Source organism: Canis aureus, chromosome 7 (assembly GCF_053574225.1).
Source record: "Canis aureus isolate CA01 chromosome 7, VMU_Caureus_v.1.0, whole genome shotgun sequence".
Taxonomy (NCBI): domain Eukaryota; kingdom Metazoa; phylum Chordata; class Mammalia; order Carnivora; family Canidae; genus Canis; species Canis aureus.
Genome location: NC_135617.1, coordinates 55,033,504 through 55,054,712, shown reverse-complemented (window position 1 = coordinate 55,054,712; position 21,209 = coordinate 55,033,504). Strand labels below are relative to the sequence as shown.

General features: G+C 36.3%; 1 protein-coding gene across 4 annotated transcripts; it reads right to left on the bottom strand.

Moving 5' to 3' along the window:
* Positions 1-1,707: 1,707 nt before the first annotated feature.
* On the bottom strand, positions 1,708-21,208 carry LOC144317400 (cysteine-rich secretory protein 2-like). 4 transcript variants are annotated; one of them, XM_077903707.1, is made up of 10 exons: positions 21,056-21,208; positions 19,679-19,779; positions 16,938-16,995; positions 14,992-15,062; positions 12,387-12,503; positions 11,404-11,491; positions 7,167-7,312; positions 6,667-6,764; positions 4,245-4,333; positions 1,708-2,281 (listed from the first exon to the last, which is right to left on the bottom strand). In XM_077903707.1, the coding sequence occupies exons 3-10, from the start codon at positions 16,939-16,941 to the stop codon at positions 2,154-2,156; spliced, it is 741 nt and encodes a 246-aa protein (XP_077759833.1). In that variant the 5' UTR covers positions 16,942-16,995; positions 19,679-19,779; positions 21,056-21,208; the 3' UTR covers positions 1,708-2,153. The 4 variants fall into 4 exon arrangements, with proteins under 4 accessions (XP_077759833.1, XP_077759835.1, XP_077759834.1 ...); XM_077903709.1 differs by having other exon boundaries at positions 16,959-16,995; XM_077903708.1 differs by having other exon boundaries at positions 19,708-19,779.
* Between the last annotated feature and the right edge of the window lies 1 nt (position 21,209).

Genomic DNA, 21,209 nt, shown 5'->3' with positions numbered 1-21,209 from the left:
GAGCCTGGTATCAAAGGTTCCCAGACCTAGGGAGAAGCTGCTGCTGGGATGAGCTGGGAACCAAAATTCATGGGAGCTTGATGGAAGCCTGGTGTCATTGGAGCTGCCTAGGGTTGAAGGAGCCTGCCAGGGTTCTGGAGCCATAGGAGCCCCCTGGAGCTGTGGAAGCCTGCAGAATCCAGGATAGATCAGCAGACGAGGTTCATGAGGGTTGGCTGGGAATTTGGAGTCAAGGATGCTGCCTCAAGCTCTGGGATCTAGTTGGGGCCTCTGGATCCAGCAACACTGGTGTGAGCTGGAGGCAGCATTTGCCAGAGTCCACAGGGAGCCCCCTTGTGCTTCAAGAGGTGACCTGGTGCTGAGGTGGGCCAACTCTGAGCTCTGTGGTCAAGTCAAGTGCTCACTTCACTCTATTTCCCCTATGGTCCATGCTGAGCTGCCTAGGCCTATGTTGTTCAAGGGTCAGTTGTATATGGACAGTTGATTTTTGACAGTGGTGGAGAGACAACTCAATGGAGAAAGAATAGTCTTATCAACAAATTGCAGTAGAAAAATTGATGTCCATATTTTTTTTGATGTCCATATTTTTTTAAAAATGAAGTTTGATCCAGACTTTTGCAGTGTATACAAAAGGTAACTCTCCAATTTATCATGGACCCAAATAAAGAAATTAGAAAATGTTGAGAAGATGTACAAGAATCTGAAGACATATTTAAAAGTTATCCACCTATCTCATGATCCAGCCTTTCCATTTCTATATGCCCACAAGAAAAGAAAGCAAGTCTCTTCAAGACTTGCACATGAGCATCCATAGTCAATTTATGTGTAATGGCTAAAACCTAACTGGCTAAACCAACAGTATTGATGAATCTCAAAGTAATTAGGCTAAGTGAAAGAAGACAGAAGTGTACACACTGTGATTCTGCTTATATAAATCTAGAAAATGCAAACTGATCTATAGTGACAGCAGATCAAACTTCAACTTCCTCTGTTATAAAATGACTGTAATCATTATACTTTATCCCATGAGGATATTTGGTAAAACTTCAATGATATAGGTAAGGATTTAAAATGTCAGTGTTGGTTACAGGGTGATGTCAACAAAATGGCAACATAGAAATTTCTAGCACTCATCTCCCACCCAAAGACTTTACAAAAATACCTTCACAAGAGCCAGGATTCTAGATGAGGGATACAGCAATTGAGTGAAGCACAGAAATAAGAAAAGACACAGTAAATATTCACACTCTACCGCCTTCACATCCTCCAGGCCTAGGCAGCTCAGCATGTGAGCAGCAGCAGCTCCTCCCTAGGTCTGGGAACCTCCTTTGATACCAGGCTCCCTGCCAAGCTGACCAACCTCAGCTCCAGGCCTTATCTTCAGAAAGGTCATATTCTAGTAGGATCTTACCTCTCTTGTTCACTTCACAGCTGTATTCCCAGCACTCGGCAGTGTTTCACACATAGGAGACCTTAACAAATATTTGTGCCATAAATTATGTCAATGAATAGGCCAACAAGTAAACTATATATTACACACTATAAATGTCAAAAAGAAAACAAGCAGGAACATGTAATGGAAAAAAAGAGAAAAGATGAGTTGTTTAAATATCATTCTATCTTTGCAGGCTTAAGAAGCAGTACTAGGCTCACAGGTTTCTATTCTAAAAGATAATTTTGTTTAAAGAGGAGATCATAAGACAAAGGTAGATTTCAATTTTTGAATTTTATTTTTTATCCAAGTAAAAATTCATGTAGTAGGAATGACAATGATGTTACAGTGTCTTTCTCTCTCTTTTTTTCTTTCTCTTTTTTTTTGCATGTTGTTTGAGGAAATATGTACTTCTCCATTTTAATTCAAAGTTCTAGTGACCAAAGGTCTATGGTTCTACAACCTTTAAAATTCTCAACTTGATTCTATTCATTAAGTTTAAAGTACAAAATTTTTATCAAAGTCCAAAGCTGTAGTCATTGACTATGCTGTTCGTGTAAATTGCTGTATGAAAGAGATTTCTATAGATCCAAGAGAATAAGATGCCTTACAGTGTGGAACTGTATTTGTAACTAACATGCCTACAATTTTCCCTGTGGTATGTGTCAATTCAATGATGTAACCTTCTTCACTTAGTCCTGTGCAATGCGCCCTAGGCATCTCAGTAAATTTTGTTTTCACATAGGCAAGTAGCCTTGCACTTTTCCTTAAGCAATTCATGCTCACATCCAGCTGTCTTCTTCAAAGAATCACAGTTACTAAGCAGATCTTCATACTCGCAACTATTGGCTGTGAGGAAAAAAAAATGAGTTCCTCATTATCATTTTCCTCACTAAGAGCAAAACAATCTATACATTCAAAGTACACGAGACAGGTAGAACTGGACAAAACAAATCAACATCACTTACACAATGATGGGCTTACCCTTTCTTGAGGGACATATCAGGTGCCTTAGTTGAAGACACTGATTAAACCATTTTAAAAAATTTTGAACTTGGTAGTATGTTTCTAAAATAAATTTCCCCATTTTTCTCCCTTAGCCAAGAAAGCTAGATAAATATAAATAAATCTCTCCACATGCAGTCTAATATGAGAACCACTAGTCAAATACAGATATTTAAATTTAAATTATTCTAAATTAGACAAAGTAAACAATTTAGTTACTTTTTTAAAAAACAATTTAGTTCCTTAATCTTACAACCATATTTTAAGTGTTTAAAGGGCCACATGTGACTACTGACTACTTGTAAGACACATGCTGATTGAGAACATTTCCTTCATTTCATACTATTGAACAGCACTGCTTCAGACTCCAGTGCTTTCTTTCTGAAGAAAGAAATTTATATGGGAAGATAAAGATGCAAAACCATGATAATATGTCTTCTTTTCTTCTTGTATTTCTTCTTAGATCCTCCCTAGGGGCTACAATCTCAACAAATCTCAAGCTAAACACATCATACCACCTACAGTGCTGACAATTTTTGGGTGTGGTCTCCTTCTACCCTTCCCACAGTCTCAGAGAAAAGGCTCTCTGACAACTCAGTAATTTAGGCCAATAACTGGACCAGTTTGAATTTTCTTCCCTACTTCTGACTAGCACTCAGTCAGTACAGGTAACACATACTGGCTATTCTATTCCTTGTTTTCCAATCTCATCCAGTTTTCTTCATTTATTTTGTCAGTAATGCATTAAAGAGACCTTTTTTTCCCCCCCATGGATTTCAGTGGTTTTCTAGCTGGCTTCCATCCAATTGTTTTTTTATACTATTGCTAGAAAGCTCTTTATAAAACATAGTTCTGTCCCTGTCACTCTTATTTAAAATCTTTCAATTGAGTGCTTATTGATAATAGATAAATTCCAAGTTTCTTACCAAATAGCATTCAGAAGAGCTATAAATATGTAACTTTTTTCCTTCTTTAGTTGATTTTATAGCTTTAATCAATATTCTGAATTACAGCTATATAGTTCAGTCAGTAAGAATGTTGACCAATGATGAATGCAGTTGAAGGGTAAAAATCTCAAGGAATGAGATTCATCCCCTCTATTATTCATAATAATTTTTATACAAGTATTCCAACCATAAAAAGCTAACAGCTATTTTTATTTCTTTTCACTACAACTTTAGAAATTACATATATGACATTTATTTTAGTCTCTTCATTTGCAACAATATTTTTGTGGGTTCTGTGAGCCAACATTATATATAGATTTGATTTTGTCATTAAAAATGTGCAGTAAACTACTATCAAATTATAGGGAAAATGATTATTAAGTTAAATATTATGATTCTAATTATACTATAGAAAAAAGTAGTTGGCATAATGAATTCTTAGCACAGAAATAACATAATATTTGGTTTGCCTGTCTAGATTGAGCTATATTGTGATCTTACACCTACAGACTTGCATTTCAAAATAGGACTTTTGACATAATGTCACTAACTTTGATGAAATGAACTATTTACCAGAAACATGTATAATTAATATTAATGGGCCATGCATAGTCACAAAAATATGTTGACAGTAGATCTTTCATTATCTTACATATGGTAATATTCTTTTTGTTACAAATAATATGTAGGTTACTAAAGTGTGTAAAATGTTTACATAAACACACACTGTTCTGTAACATAATTGTCTTCTCCATAAAGATATTATTTATGTTGGTTACTTTAGCAGATTTCTTACCCATGAAAAGAAAATGAAATATCAAACTTTTATTATAATAGCAGGGCAATCACTTCAAACTTACTGCATAGTCCATTGTCACAGTTACCAGGGCAACTAGCACAAGGTGTTCCTTGTTGGTAAGGGTTATTCTTTTTACTCACATTATTGCCACTGAAATTTAAAATACATAATGTCAAATATTTGTCACTTTATAGTTTAGCTTATACTCCCCAAGAGCAGTACAAATTACTAAATATTTTCAGTTACGTTAAAAAAAACTGAAAAATTACAACTCCCAGTGAGCAATTCAGGTAACATTCAAATTAAGAAAATACTTCACATATTGACCCATCTTCTTGACTATAATTCTTTAGGCTGAGCAACTAAATCAGATTAATTGGAGTCTTAAGTACCTAGAGTATCTTTTCATGTGGCAACATTCTCTTCATCTGCCAACAGATTCAGTCAAATTGGTAAGGCAGTACAGCCCTATGTGCTAGCTAGAGGTAGAACATATCCATCAGAGAGCCAAAGGAACTCCTGGGAAGCAGGGGGTTGCTGTTTGGAAAAACTGTTTAATGTTACAATATCATTTTATATCTAAAAGATAATAAAATACAAAATTTCTCTAGTAGAAACCAGAAACAGTAAAGCCCCAGTACATAAGTACATATAATTTTACCTTCCAGATAGAGGTATTGATATTTAAGTAGTGGTATGTGTTACTGGGACAGGGAAAGAAAGAAATTTGTGAGTTTCTAGAGTTGGTATGTGAGAAATTTTTATGTTTCCCAAAAAGGGAATGTTCATTGAAAAGTTTTGACAAGCATGAGTGCAATCACATACAGTTACTTACAACTCACTGGTAATCATTACTACTGGACATTTAGTTCATCTGAAATACAAGAGAGTCCAATCTCAGTATGTCAAGTGAGCCAAGAACACAAGGCCATGCATCTGAAACTCAGTTCCTTCACAGAATATAGGTGAACATGTGTAAGAAATGTGGGTAAGACAAAAACACATTATGGCAGTTCTGGAAAAATGTGAAAGACACAAACATGTTCTGGAAACTCTCTCACCACTGCTTTCCATCATTATTCACTCCAACTCTCACCTCAGATGCCTGGCTTCAGATCCTCCTGTCTTAGAGCCAGCCAGTGGATGCACTATTATAGGATTTCAATTCTTTCTACTAAACCCTAGTAAGTGTCTGCCGGAAAATGACGTTGGAGGTCTATTCACCCTGGAGATGCATATGCTCAAGTTACCTACAGTCTAAAAATAAATCCTGTAGGAGCCTGGTTTTAGGGGCCTCCTTGACTCCAGTGGCAAGGAATTTCAGACATTGAAAGAGATTAAGGTTAACAGATATATTGAGATTAGATTTTCATTATAGCCACATAATTTATTATGGGTAAGTTCAAACATGATCCCTGATGAAAAAACATATTTCCTGCTGCAAGCCAGGACCTTAAAGCATGGTTCATTGTGGAGAATTGGTGAAAACTTCTGAAAACCAAACACTGAAGATGTTCTTTTCTGGACTCTGAAGCACATTAAAGATCTCTTGAAAAACCTTTGAGACCCAAAAGAAGGAATCATCTGTATGGTAATAATGTAGGTGGTTTTTTTTAGATAAGCAGGGCAAGGAATATTTTAACAGGAAGAGCCGAAATCTGTCATCCCCTACTTGTCATTCCACTACCTGCCCTTGATTATCTATTAAGCAGCCATTCTCTAGAGTATGAAGTTAGTGAGAACTGATGCTATCAAATCTAGGGAAATGTGCACTACCCATGCTCATGGATAGCCATGAGCCCAAGGGAAAAGTGACTGAGAGAAAAGACGTCACTTTGTAACTGAGGACACAGAGCTTCAGATTTTGTACTTGGACTGGAGAACGTAGTCTCTTCCATGATAATTTGAATGTATCTTAACTTAAAGCATTTCCAAAGATTTATTCCTTCTGGATGGACCTAGAGGGTATTATGCTAAGTGAAATAAGTTGGACAGAGAAATACAGATACCATATATTTTACTTACATGAGTATTCTAAAAAAAATAAAATAAAAAGCAGAAACAGATAATAAGTACAAAAACAAACTGATATTTGCCAGAGGGGCAGGAATGGGAAGATGGGCTAAAGAGTTGAAGGGGAGTGGGAGATACAGGCTTCCAGTTATGGAATAAATGAGTCAAGGGGATAAAAAAGTACAGCACAGGGACTATAGTCAATGGTCTAAAAGCATTGGATGGCGACTGGTGATAGCTACCCTTGTGGTGAGCATAGCATAAAGTAGAGACCTGTCACTATGTTAAACACCTAAAACTAATGTGGCATTGCATATGAACTACGCAATGATTTTTAAAAATGAAAAAAGGATTTATTCCTTCCCTTCACTGAATTATGTTTTATATTCTAGTTTGTTTACTATACAAGAATTTTCAAATATTAAATTGCATTTAGTGGTATTGCACTACCCTCTAAGGTATATACTTACGCAGGACAATATTGGCAGACATAGTAGTATTTTAGACTCTCTTGATTGGGACAATAGGCAATTCCACATCCAACACGATAAGAAGAGTACCAAACAAGCTACAAATCCAGAAAGGAATATATGAAAGTACATTAAAGAGGGAAAATATTGAAAAAAATAGTGGCAAATGTAAAACCAAAAAAATGGTACAATTATAGTCTGTAGCCAGGTACCCTTCAAAAATAATTAGTTCAATTATTGAAACAAATCACAAATTTTAAAATATTGTATTTTAATGTCCACTAACTATTTTATCCATTTCTAATTCTGAAAAAGTATAGAACATACTTCCTTCCCAAGAGTTATGCCAGCAATGGAAAAAAATGACAGCTCTAGATGAAGTACCAGCCAAGACTATTATATCTATTCAGGCTCTTACCCAAATTGAACATTGGACCTGGTCATAATTCAGAGATGCTTTCATATTAAAGCATTTGTGATGGAAGTATTTTCATTCTTACCTGGGTGTAATGTCCAATAACTGCATCAGAACTCTTAGGTCCTACACCATAGACAAAATTATGGCGCTCCTCATACCAGTTTTGGATTGCATCTGACCAGGGGGTAGGGTCACTTGACATATAGAGATTCTCACCACATTTTGTACCTAAAGAGGAATGGATTGTTCTTGAAGAAGCAATAAACATGCAATGGCAAAAGAAATCAACTATATGAACACAAGGATGTTGCCCTTCAAACACAGTGCCTATAATCATAACTGTTAATACATAATAAAAAGGCTTCTGTATTTCTCAGCCCTAAAGCTGAATAGAAGACAGATCTGTCTTGGTACACCTGGATGGCTTAGTGGGTAAAGAAACTGACTCTTGATTTCAGCTCAGGTCATAATCTCAGGGTCCTGAGATTGAGCCTTACACATCAGGCTCTCCAACTCAACAGGGAGTCTGTTTGAGGATTCTCTCTCTCTCTCCTTCTCTCCCTGATCCTGCCCTCTACTCACACACATTCTCTCTCTAAAATAAATAAATAAATATTTTAAGACAGATCTGTCTAGCATGCTGAGGTTGTCATCAACATGCAAAACTTGGAATAGGTTAAGAAGACCTTATGCTTTAATAATCCTCTGGAGTATCAGAGATACATTCTTTTTTATGCTAAATTCCTCACATATGTAATGTCTCCTGTGCTCTCGGCTTTGTACTGTAAATTTGCAAAGACACTGACCAACTTTTTCTTCTTTTTCTCTTCCTATTGTCTGTCTTCACCAGAGATTTTGCACATATCGGACTCTTTCTAAGTGTTTATGATTATGATTTTGTGTGCACTTGGAAAAAAGTTCTACAAGCAGTCTCTAAGGGCTCCAATTAAGAGGCAACTGACATCAGGATAGATGGCAGATTTCAAAGCTTTTGGGTCCTCTCTTAATCACTAAATCAGAATGCCCTAAGGCCAAATCTTATTAGGCAAAGAAGAGCCTTGCAGATAGTGACATCAGCAAGATGGTGAAGTAGGAAGCCCTGGACTCTCCTTCCTCTAACAAACACCCTGATTCAGCAACAATTCCTGAACAATTTGCCCTTGAGGGAAATCCAAAAGTACCCTGGGAGAATATGAACCCAGACTCACTGTCCCTGCAGGGAAACTGGGACACCCTCTTCTAGAATGCCTATGTTCAGCCCAGTGCCTGTCATCTGATCAGGAAGGTGTCCCCTAGCTCCCAGCTTCTCCCAGGGGAAGCAAAGAATTGGTTCATGTGTCCAGTGTTCCAACCTTCTGCAAGGAAGCTTGCCAGTTGTCTGGCTTCTTGCAACTCTGACAGTCAGGCAGAGGCTAGCCCCCTGAACCAGAATGGAGATGGTGGCATTGGCAGTAAGTACCATATTTCTTCCCCTTGGCTCAACACAGAGCAAGTAATTGAAAAATCATAGTTCTCAGCTTCCTCCTGGGGAAGCAAAGAGTTGATTGATGTGTCCAATGCTCCAATTTCTCCAAGGCTGCCTAAAGACCTGACATCTGTCTTGCCAGTCTTGGAGCTCTGATGGGTTTGGTATAGTTACAGTGCTGCACCCTGGGTGAGAGCAGAGATGGTGGTTTGGATTGGTAGATGCCAATGATCCTCTCCCCAGCTCAGCACAGAGCAAGTAGACAACACCACTGCTGCCTGTTTCCCCCTTGGGTGGGAAACAGTTGGCCTGTGCATCCAATGCCACAGGTTTTCCAGATACTGCTTGAAGAATTGACTTCTGACTTGCCTCTCTAAGAATGTTAACAGGTCTAGCATAACCAAGATTTGGAGCCATGAGAACAGAGATTTGGGTTCATAGTTGCCATAGCTTCCCTTCCTAGTTCAGCACTGAGTGAGCAAATAAAAATCCCAAGCTTCTAGCCTCTTCTTAGATAAGGAAAGAGTTGGATGGAATGCCCAAAGATCTGTCTTTTTTCAGAAGGTTGCTTGAGGAATTTACAATAGATCTTTTCTGACCACAGTTTTAATAGACATTCTCTAAAGTGTACAAATGGCCAACAGGTATGTAAAAAGGTACTCAATATTTCTCATCACAGGGAAATGCAATTCAAAACCACAATGAGATATCATCTTATATCTTTTATGATGTCTATAATGGGGAAAGAAAAGGAAAACAAGTGACGATAAGGATGTGAAAAAATTGGAATCCTGTACACCTTTGGTGCACAAAAAAATGGGGTAGCTGCTGTGGAGAAAAGCATAGAAGTTCCTCCAAAAATTAAAGTAGAACTACCAAATGGTCCTGTAATGCCACCTCTGAGTGGCATTTCAAAAGAATTGAAATCAGGATTTTGAAGAGATATTAGCATTCTTCATATTCATTGCGGCACTATTCACAATAGCCGGTATATGGAAACTGAAATCCATGGACAGATGAATGGAGGAACAAAATGACACACGCATATACACCATGGATGTCATTCATCCTTAAAAAAGAAGGAGATTCTGCAATAATTGAGTAAGACAATGTGGATGAATCTTGAAAACATGATGTTAAGTGAATTAAGCCAGTCATGGAAAGACAACAATTGCATGATCCCATTTATATGAAGTACCTTAAATAGCCAAATTCATAGAATTAGAGTAGAACAGTGATGTCCAAGGATGGGGGGAAGGAGAAACGGGGAATTACCAGTCAATGGGCATAAAGTTTCAGGTAAGCAAGATGAATACTTTCTAGATGAATAAATTCTGCTATACAACATTGTACCTAAGTCGATAATATTGTTTACTAGACCTAATTATTTGTTAAGGGTGTAGGTCTCATGTTAAGTGTTCTTACCACAATAAAATTAATAAAAAGAAAGAAGTGACTTGATGCCCAGAAACTTCTATCTTTTCAAGCTCTCAATTACTATTTATATCTTGTAGCTTGAAAAATAATGTCTATATGCTGCTTAAAGAGAGTACAAGATATTCTTGGCTATCTCTTTTAATATGGATAAAAGAAACTAAGAATATAATAGTAAACTTGCATCTTTAAGACCATTTGTTTTAATCCTCTACTGAATGCAGTCATTCTCTTCATAATTCCATTAACAGAACAACATTAACAATATAAATAATAATTGTAATGACATTACAGGTAAAAATTCATTGCTTTCAAATTGAGCTTGCCTATATATAGGTTATAGTTGCTAATATAAATATTTTATTTATATTTTCTAAAGATTTTATTTATTTATTCATGAGACACACAGAGAGAGAGGCAGAGACATAGGCAGAGGGAGAAGCAGGCTCCCTGTGAGGAACCCGATGTGGGACTCGATCCCAGGATCCCAGGATCCCAGGATCCCAGGATCATGACTTGAGCTGAAGGCAGACACTCAACCACTGAGCCACTCAGGTGCCTAATAATATCAATATTTTGTGAAGGCTTATGCACAAAACTTTTTTTTTCTTTCATAGTATTGATAATATTTGATAAGGATTCAAAAATTCAAAAATGAATCAACAAACCCAAATTATTTACCATGATTTTAAAAATTTAAGTATTTTTAGAGAAAAAATTCAGGAATAAATCACCATAATTTATTTAGTATATCTTATGAATAAAAAGAAGAGATATAAAAACACCAAAGCTATACAATATCACAAAAAAGAGCAGTGGATTAGAAATCAATAAGCCTGATTAACTTTCCAGTATATGACACACTTCAGATTGTGTCTTGAGGAAGTCATTCCTCCCCTGGCCTCTTCTCATCTTTAAATTTGGAGAAATGATAGTACATGACCTGTTGACTCATGAGCTGGTTGGGAGGAACAAATGAAGTACTGTTTCAGCTGTTATTTGCATAATGTAAATGATTAACAAGCACAAAATAGTACCTATAATTCTCTCTCCCTCTACAGATACTTTAATTTTAAAAGAACTACAGGGGCACCTGGGTGGCTCAGTCTGTTAAGATCTGACTCTTGATTTCAGCTCAGGTCATGATCAGGTCGTGAGATCAAGCCCTGCATTGGGCTCTGTGTTCAGTGTGGAGCCTGCTTGAGATTCTTTCTCTCCCTCTCCCTCTACTCCTTTTCCCTCTGCTTGCACTCTCTCTTTCTAAAAATAAATGATAACAATAAGAAATTTAAAGGAGCAGTATAAGCAACATTTATATTCTAAGTCTTTTTAGAACATCCCAGAAGTTCTATTCTATTTGATGTTTCCAATATTATTATATTTGTTCATTTATTAAACAAATATTTACTCATTTACATACTGGTTTTTCGGTCCTCTGGCACGCTGTGTTCTAAAGTGCACTTGTTTGCCCACTTTTGGGCATTTGCTGCCGCATCTCTGTTCCATTCCTAAATGTCATAAGAAAAAAACAAACACTTTAAAAAATCAACTTTAATGAAGCATATAGTTCCATGATCTGATTGGTAGATTGATTTGTACTACTTTAAACTTCTTTGATATATTACATAATCATCAGTGGTGTGAAACCTTTTTGTTAGCGAGGTACGTGCGTGTGTTTTTCTGCTCCAGCACCAATTTCCAAATGAGGAGAAGTTCATAAATGATGTGTCTACTAAGAGAAATATCTAATATCTAATAACATGATAGTATAGGAACCACATGTGGGATTTTTAGTGATGGGGCTACTCTAAATATTCAACATGTAAAGACTTCGAATTATAGTTCCTTTGTAATAAGCAGGTCTAGATTATACCCTATTTCATTTGTAGCCCATTGCATTCAGATGGGAAATATGTAGTTTTATGGACTATATCCTGGAAAGTGGGTTGTTATGTATTCTAAATGGCTCTGATTTTGACAGAAAAGGGACTTTAGTGGGTGTCTGGCTGGCTCAGTTGGTAGAGAATGGGATTTTTGATGTTGGGGTTCGAGCCCCACATTGGGCATAGAGATTACTTAAAAAGAATAAAATACATGAAGGAAAGGGGCCTCCTTTATTTTAGACTAGGGTAGATTGTGAACAAAATTGCAATGACTTCATATTTGATGTCCGAAGATTTGGCTTCTAATTTTGCCTTCCCAACTTAATAGCCGTGTAACCTTGACAAATTATTTAACCATTATAAGGAAAATTAGTTTCTGCTCTGCCCACATTACACAGCTCAAATGAAATAGTAAAACAGAAACAAAACTTGTAAGCAAAGTTCTTCAGAGATGCCAGTTACCAGCTCCCTGCTCTAATCCCTGCTGATTCACACACTAGCCTTTATCACTGCCTCTTACCATCTTTAGCATGTTGCTGGCAGGTGGAGAGACTGATTTCCTTAGTTCATTGTGTTTATTTACAATCTCCTTTTGGACTTGCGTTTGAGTGGTTAACAAAGCAGTAAAGGATGGATCCTAAAGGGAAATAACATTAAAGTTACCCATCTAACATTTGTTAAAATTGCATTTAAGAATGAATAAGTGAATTCAAGGGAGCAAAGATCATTTTAAAAAGCATTCAGTTCAAGTCAATATTAGTTGTTAAGCATTGCCAATGAACCTGAGCCAAAGCTATGACAAATACGAAAGAAGTAATTTGAAGCTTTGAGAATGAGGATGAAATTCATGGCATGACAAATTAAAATCTCCTTTGAGGCCACAGATGCCAATTTCTAGTTTCAAGGGAACTCATTGTGCTTTTTCTCTTTTCATGGCCCTTCCAATCCTGTTATCTCTCTAGCTCCATCCATGTTATTGCAAATGGCAAGATTTTATTCCTTTGTATGGCTGAATAATGTTTCATTATGTGTATATACACAATAATATAGCATATATAATATATATCAGGTATGCATGATATATAATATATGTATCTACATATATGTGTGTGTATATATATATATATATATATATATATATATATATATACTCCTTTATCCATTCATCTATCAGTGGACACTTGGGCTGCTTCCATAATTTGGTTAATGTAAATAATTCTGTAATAAACATAGGGATTCATATATCTTTTCTAATTAGTGTTTTCATATATTTTGGGTAAATACCTTGTAGTCAAATTACTGGATCATATAGTAATTCTATTTTTAATTTTTTTGGAAAACCTCTGCACTATTTTCCACAGTGGCTGCACCAGTTTGCATTCCCATCAACAGTCCATGAGGGTTCCTTTTTCTCTACATCCTTGCCAACAATTTGATTTTTTGTGTTGTTGATTTTATCCACTCTGACAGGGGTGAGTTGACATCTCATGGTTTTGATTTGTATTTCCCTGATGATGAGTGACATTGAATATCTTTTCGTGTGTCCATTGGCCATCCATAGGTCTTCTTTAGAGGATGTTTGTTCATGTCTTCTGTCCATTTTTAATTGAATTATTTGTGCTTGTGTGTTGAGTTGTTTTGGTTCTTTATACTTTTCAGGCACTAACTCTTTATCAGATATATCATTTGCAAATATATTTGTCCATTCAGGAGGCTACCTATTAGTTTTTTTTTAATTGTTCCCTTTGCTGTGCAGAACCTTTTTATTTTGTTGTGGGCCCAATATTTATTTTTGCTTTTGTTTCCCTTGCCTCAGGAGACAGATCTAGAAAAATGTTCCCTCAGCCAATGTAAGAGACATTACCTTCTGTGCAATCTTCTAGGATTTTCATGGTTTCAGGTCTTCAATCCATTTTGAGTTTTCTTTTGTGTATGGGAGTGAGAGTTTTGCTTCTTACCAATTTTGATGCCTTTTATTTCTTTATGTTGTTTAATTGCTGTGGCTAGAACTTCCAGTACTATGTTGAATGAAAGTGGTGAAAGTAGACATCCTTGACTTGTTCCTGACTTAAGGGGAAAAGCCCTCAGTTTTTCACCATTGAGTATGATTTTGGCCGTGAATTTTTTATATTAGGCCTTTATTATACTGAGGTATGTTCCCTCTAGACCTACTTTGCAGAGACTTTTTATCATGAATGGATGTTGTACTTTCTCAAATGCTTTTTCTGAATCTGTTGAAATGATCATATGGTTTTTATCCTTTTTCTTATTCATGTGACATATTGCATTGATAGTTTTGCAAGTATTAAATAAATCCTACTTGATCATGATGTATGATTTTTCAATTGTATTGACATTGTTTTAAACAATAAATTTTATTTTTAATGAGTGGGCTAATAGTCTATAAAAATAATATATCTACATCCTAATCCCCAGAATCTGTCAATATCAACTTAACTGGATAAGAGTCTTTCCAGATATAGTTAAGGATCTCAAGATTGAATCACCCTGAATTATCCAAGTAGGACCTAAATCCAATGGTAAGTATTCTTATAAGAGATACAGGAGAGATCATGTGAAAAGGGAAGCAGAGAATAAGTGATATAGCCACAAGCTTAATTATCACAGTGATTGGTCAAAGCCACCAAAGCTAAAAGACATGGAACAGATTTCCTCCTAGTTCCGCCAGCAGAAGTGTGGCCTTACTGATGTCTAGATTTTAGGCTTCTGGCCTCCAGAACTGTGAGAGAATAAATTTCTATTGTTCCAGTCCACCCAACTTGCATTCATTTCTTACAACGGCCCTGAGAACTTAATACATTATTTAATTATTTATCTGAAATATGGTTTCATCATATATTGAATATCTAAGTTATTAGTGAGATATTTTCTTTCTTTTTTTGGAGGGGGGGTACTAAGTCTTTGAAATCTAGTGTATATTTTACAGTTACAGTATGTAAGCCACATTGTAAGTATTCACTAACCACATATGACTGGTGGCTCTAAGCTAGCAATGAGTACTTTATGATATACCAAACACTCTTGCCCCTTCTCGTCTCAAAGAACCTAGCCATCCCATAAACTTTTGTGGATAGCTTTAGAAAGATTTCCCAATTTAACTTTACCTTTCCTTCTGTGGGTAAAGATGGAACAAGAACAGCAGCCAGAAACACCACGACTGGGAATAAAGCCATTTCTGGGAAATAAGTCAAAGAGAACAATGATCTGCATTAAAACATGTAGTACACAGCTCCCTGACTATGAGGAAAAACCAATGTAGTGACCTTGGTTAGTTTAAAGGAAATGTAATTCCGAAATTCATAAAAAATGTAGCAAGAGAAGATTGTTATTTGGTGCCAGTAAAACCATAATCGAACAAACTTTATCACTGATAGGGACAATAAAAAATAAACTGAAACACTTGACTAATGCTCTTGAAGTATACCTATATAGGTTAGGGACATGTCATCATATTTCTACCTAGTTCTATTGCTCTTAAATACATTAAAAATGTGGAAAAAACAAACTTCTTCAGGGTTAATTAATGTACCTCATTAATTATTCATTGATTTGGGGGGAGAATTTATTTTCAGTGTACACTATCTCTTGGTTTGCTCTGATCTATAAAAAGTAAAATTGCTTGTTCTTTTATTTACACATGATTCTAATCAAGATTCTAAGGTTATGATTACACAAAAATAAATGTACAAGGGAGCTTGGGTGGCTCAGTCGGTTAAATATCCAACTCTTGATTTCAGCTCAGGTCATGATCTCAGGGTTGTGGGATCAAACCCCATGTTGGTGACCTGCACTCAGTGTTGTGCCTACTCTTTCTCTCTTACCCTCTACCCTTCTCCCACAGGCTCATGTGCAGGTGTGTTCTGTCTCTCAAATAAATAAACCTAAAACAATAAATATACAAACATTTTATTGGTGGTTATTTTACTGGCAGAAGGATTAGAAGTTATTTTGATTTTATTACTCTATCTCAAATTTCCCAGTATAAAAAAAATAAAATTACAAGTAATATGTTGAAAATCTAGCCTGTTCAAATTTTCTGAATCCATGATTTGATACAAAATTTGTTTAATATCCTCATTAACTTTATAAGAGACATCCAGCATTGGGTTGTCTGTGTTGTCCTTTCTCAGTGTGTCAAAAAAATTCTTTTCTTGATCCTTTAGATGAAGCAATGAGTCCACTCAGTTAAAAAAAAACCACTCATCTTCTGGCCATTAGTCATAGAAATTATTCTATAAACTAAAGGAATGATGCATTGGTTTGTATTCTTTGAGACTGGTACTCCCAAATTCCTGAAGAGAAAGAATATTCTAAATAATTTATCTGTGATACTTCTTAGGCCTTATTGATTTGTAAACAGTAGACAATTGATACCTGTTCCATATATTCCCTTATTCCTCAATAAAATGCTCAAAAAAGGGAGAAGATTATTTGTTGACCATGTAATGCAAAATTTGCTTTCTAATTTCATCATCATTTCTTGGTGGGTATGACTATATTTTACAGATGAAGAAATTGAGGGTTAGAACAATTAATTTACCTATGCCAATGGTAAGTTCTTAAGTAACTTCAGAAATTAGCCTTCAAGTATAACATCAAAATCAATGCACATTGAAAGGAACATAGTTTCACCTGAGAAAAGCAATGTTTTTGTAGTACACTGGAGGCACTCTTTCCTTATTTTAACAATCCCTGAATTAATACATAGCCATTCATGTTCACAGTAAAAATCATCAATGTGGAAGTATGTATAATATATACAATTTGTCATCCTTTTACATGTCTTCTAGTGAAGGTAGTTTTAAAATAATTGTTTCAAAGTTGTAAACCTGAGAATTATTTATATTACTTATTTTAATATGAACTATAAAGAATTAAAGTTTCAACTTGATAAAGTGAGTAAAGAGTAAAAACTGATTCTCTTAATAAAGATTTACCCATAAAGTTTTGAAAATCATGGATAAATGTGTTAAATATATAATTTGAGCATTGGCAAAACATAAATGACTAGCAAATAAAATATTCACATTAGAATAAATGAGTTACTTACTCATTATCACTTATCACTTACTGTTTGTTATCAGAGCAGGATGAAGTGTTTGCTTTATCTGAAGAAAGAAGGAAGGTGGAAAGGAGGTTAGAGCACAATATATGTTACATCTTTTCTGTTTTAGAAAATTCAGGTTGTGCAAGTAAATCTAAGTCAATAAATTTTTGAAACAGAATTTTTTATACTAGTATCTTCAAATTTCATTGCTAGTTGGCTATCATGGCTTTTGACATTATTTAGTTTTCATATAGCTTGTTTTTAAAGTTTTAAAAAGACAAACCTTACTGAGATATAATTTACATACCATACAATTCATTCATTTAAAGTGTGAAATTCAATAGTTTTTGCATTCCATTAATTGTTACCTATTGCTTTTTTTCTGAAAGTAGATTATGTTTATTCAGTCACTGTACTAAAACATAAGCAAATTTTAGAATACACTATGAAAAGAGTTTGAAACTGATTTCAAGGTGGTGATAGATTTCATCACTCAGCTTCAGTCTTATTCTTCAAATTTATTTTTATATTTAACTTAGTCTCAATTCTACCATTTACTTTTTTCACAATACTGGCAGGATTTTATTTCTTATCCTTTAGAAAAGCATTTCCAAAGACTGATACACATATCACTTTACTTTTTTAAACTTTAACTCTAAATTTAATTTAATTAACACATACTGTATTATTAGTTTCAGAGGTAGAGTCTACTGATTCATCAGTTGTATACAACACCCAGTGCTCATTATATCAAGTGCCCTCCTTAATGTCCATCATCCAATTATCCTTTCCCCCATCTACCTCCTGTCCAGCAGCCCTCAGGTTTTTTTTCCCCCTAGAGTTCCTCATCTCTTATGGTATGCCTCCCTCTCTGTTTTCATCTTATTTTATTTTTCCTTCCTTTCCTCTATGTTTATCCATTTTGTTTCTTAAATTCCACATATGAGTGAAATCAAATGGTATTTGTCTTTCTCTGGCTGACTTATTTCACTTAGCATAATACCATCTAGTTCCATTCACATCGTTGCAAATGGTAAGATTTCATTCTTTTGGATGGCTGAGTAATATTCATATATACGTAAGTCTAGCATCTCTTCTTTATCCATTAGTCTGTTGATGGACATCTGGGCTCTTTCCATAGTTTGGCTATTGTGGACATTGCTGCTATATACATTGCAGTGCATGTGCCCCTTCGAATCACTATGTCTAGATAAATACCTTTAGATAAACACCTAGTAGTGCAATTGTTGGGTCATAGAGTAGCTCTATTTTTAACTTTTTGAGGAACCTCCATACTGCTCTCCAGAGTGGCTGCACCATTTTGTATTCCTACCAACACTGTAAGAGGGTATCCCTTTCTCCACGTCCTTACCAACATCTGTTGTTTCCTGAGTTGTTGATTCTAACCATTCTGACTGATGAGAGGTGGTATTCTAATTAACATGAGTTAATACAGCATGCCTTCCCTCCCTAACCAGTCCTCCTCTCTTCCCAGACACACTAAAATCTGGATACTGCTTTTTTGGCTTAGTATTTTTATAATAACCACTTAAGACTTGTTAATCATTGTGAAGGTAACCAGGATCCTACCTCACAGCTCAATTCCTGTGGGTCAGCATTCCTTTACTTCTCAGTTACCAACTTTCTATGACTTATTGGTTAAGAGCATAATCTTTGGAAGCCATCAGTTTTGGGAAATCCTGTTTCCATTTTCTCTTTTGTAAAATGTGGATTAGCATATCAATAGCTTTGCTTTGAAAAGTGAATGGCATGATATGCATAAAGCCCCTAATACAGGGATCCCTGGGTGGCGCTGCGGTTTGGCGCCTGCCTTTGGCCCAGGGCGCGGTCCTGGAGACCCAGGATCGAATCCCACATCGGGCTCCCGGTGCATGGAGCCTGCTTCTCCCTCTGCCTGTGTCTCTGTCTCTCTCTCTCTCTGTCTATCATGAATAAATAAACAAAATCTTTAAAAAAAAAAAAGCCCCTAATACAATGCCTGGCATATAATAATAAATGGAGATTATTAGTATTTTTATTATGATCCTTTACAATGTGTAGTGGTTTGCTGGTTTCATAAGATCTTTTTATGAATGCATGTTGTTTGATTAAATTGGTAATTTTATATATATATATATTTAATTTTTTATTTATTTATTTATGATAGTCACAGAGAGAGAGACAGAGAGGGAGAGACACAGGCAGAGGGAGAAGCAGGCTCCATGCACCGGGAGCCCAACGTGGGATTCAATCCCGGGTCTCCAGGATCGCGCCCTGGGCCAAAGGCAGGCGCCAAACCGCTGCGCCACCCAGGGATCCCAAATTGGTTATTTTAGAAGTGTCTATAAGATCTGTTTTTACTTCCAGGTTTCATAGGGAAAAAAATCAGCATAATCTAAGTGGAGATTCAAATATTCAAGGCCCAGTTCTACTGGAAATCCTCTGGATAACTTTAAGAAAATGATCTAACATTTGGGCTGTCATAGTCTCACCAGTTTATTGACAGACATACCTATTAGCCTGATAATTTTGTAGAGCTCATTCAATGAGATTGCAATCATTCATTGGGATTCCACAATTCAATAGACCAAGATGTCATATATTCCTCCCTACCAGTCTCCTTTTTCCCTATCCCCATTCACTCAACCTATACTCACGTTTGTTGCATCAGTGAAAACAATGACAAAACCCACATTCATACGTAGTTGAAAAGTTGGCTGCCATTTTTCCCCCTTGCTACTTACTAATGGAAAAGTACCGTGTCCTTTCTTACAGGTGTTTTAAGACTGAGATGACATGGTTCTAAGGTGTCTGTAGGAAAATCATGGTGTTCAGTTTCATAATCCTAGAACAAAGAAAAAGACAATATTTAAAATAAAGATGGGAAGAATAAATAGGTAGTATCAATAATCTCTGTCCCAAACTTCAAACTTTATTGTGTTCTAGTATTACTCTAATATTTTCCTGTAATTTTTTGATCTCACCATTAAGACCATAATATCTTTCTGAGATCAGATTATGTTTTGATGTCTTGGTGTTTCCTTTAAATAACAAAGAAGTGGGCTTCTTAAAGAAGTTCATTTGAAAAATAAAAAAATTAAAAAAAAAGAAGTTCATTTGATTTTCTTAGAATATCACTGCATATTTTCCAGACTTCCAAATCCTTATACACTTAATTTTTTTAAAAAACTACTTACTTATTTAAAAAGGAGGGTGGGAGACAGACAGACAAAGATTAGGTAGAGGGAGGAGCAGAGGGAGAGAGACAAGCAGACTCCCAGCACTAAGCACAAAGCCCACATTGGCTCCATCCCACAACTCTGAGATCGTGACTGGAGTGAAATCAAGAAACCTCACTTAAGGGTCTGAGTCACCGAGGCATCTCCCCTTAGATTTGCACTCTTTTTTCTTTTTTAAGATTTTATTTATTTATTCATGAGAGGCACAGAGAGAGACAGAGGCAGAGACACAGGCAGAGGGAAAAGCAGGCTCCATGCAGGTAGCCTGAGGTGGGACTCGATCCCAGGTCTCCAGGATCAGTCTCTCCTAGACCGCTGAGCCACCAGGGCTGCCCAGATTTGCACTCTTTAGAAGATAATTTTATAAGTGGTCACCCACATAGTATTTACTACATGGACTTGGGGTCACACTTTTATGTCTTCATGTCTTTTCCTGGAAGCCAGTAGATGACAAATAGTCCAGAAGTGTCAACAGCCATAAGTCTAATTGCTTGTAATACACAGTTTCTAATGACTGTGCATTTAAAACACAAATAAGAAACTAAGGTTCTTAATTTGACCTCATGAAGCCCTGTTTTACAAATGACTTCAGGCTTCTCTATGAATCAGAGCATTTCCTGTAAATGGAATGACTCTTTTAAGACAGGTAGAGTTTCCATAGTATAAACATCGAAAGGCACCTTGAAAGTCTTTGGTGAATCGAAGATAAGCAACAAAAGTGAAAGTTGTCTATCTGCACTGCAGCAGCCCATGTGCCCACCAGAGTGCCAGAAGAGGCATGGAGGCCCAGAAGACCTCTCATCTCACAGAACTTTCTCTGTCATGTTTACCCCACCTCCCCAGCCCTGGCCATTTCCTTTCCCAGACTGCTCCAATTCTTACCCTGGCTCCAGAGCCCAGATCTTCCTACAGTGGGGACGCAGCCAGACTGGCTGCTTGCCTGCTGCTTGGACAGAGAGAGTGAAATACCCATCCAAGCAGGTGTGTGTGAGCCACGAGTGACGTCACGGTGCTTTGTGCCTTCAGCGCAGTCATC

What these genes read in the sequence shown, in the direction of transcription:
- LOC144317400 (XM_077903707.1), bottom strand. An exon ending in CTTTACCCACAGAAGGAAAG is followed by an intron (nt 12,504 to 14,991) that starts GTAAAGTTAAAT and finishes ATTTCCCTTTAG; the next exon opens with GATCCATCCTTTACTGCTTT. An exon ending in GCCAGAGGACCGAAAAACCA is followed by an intron (nt 7,313 to 11,403) that starts GTATGTAAATGA and finishes ATTCCTCTTTAG; the next exon opens with GTACAAAATGTGGTGAGAAT.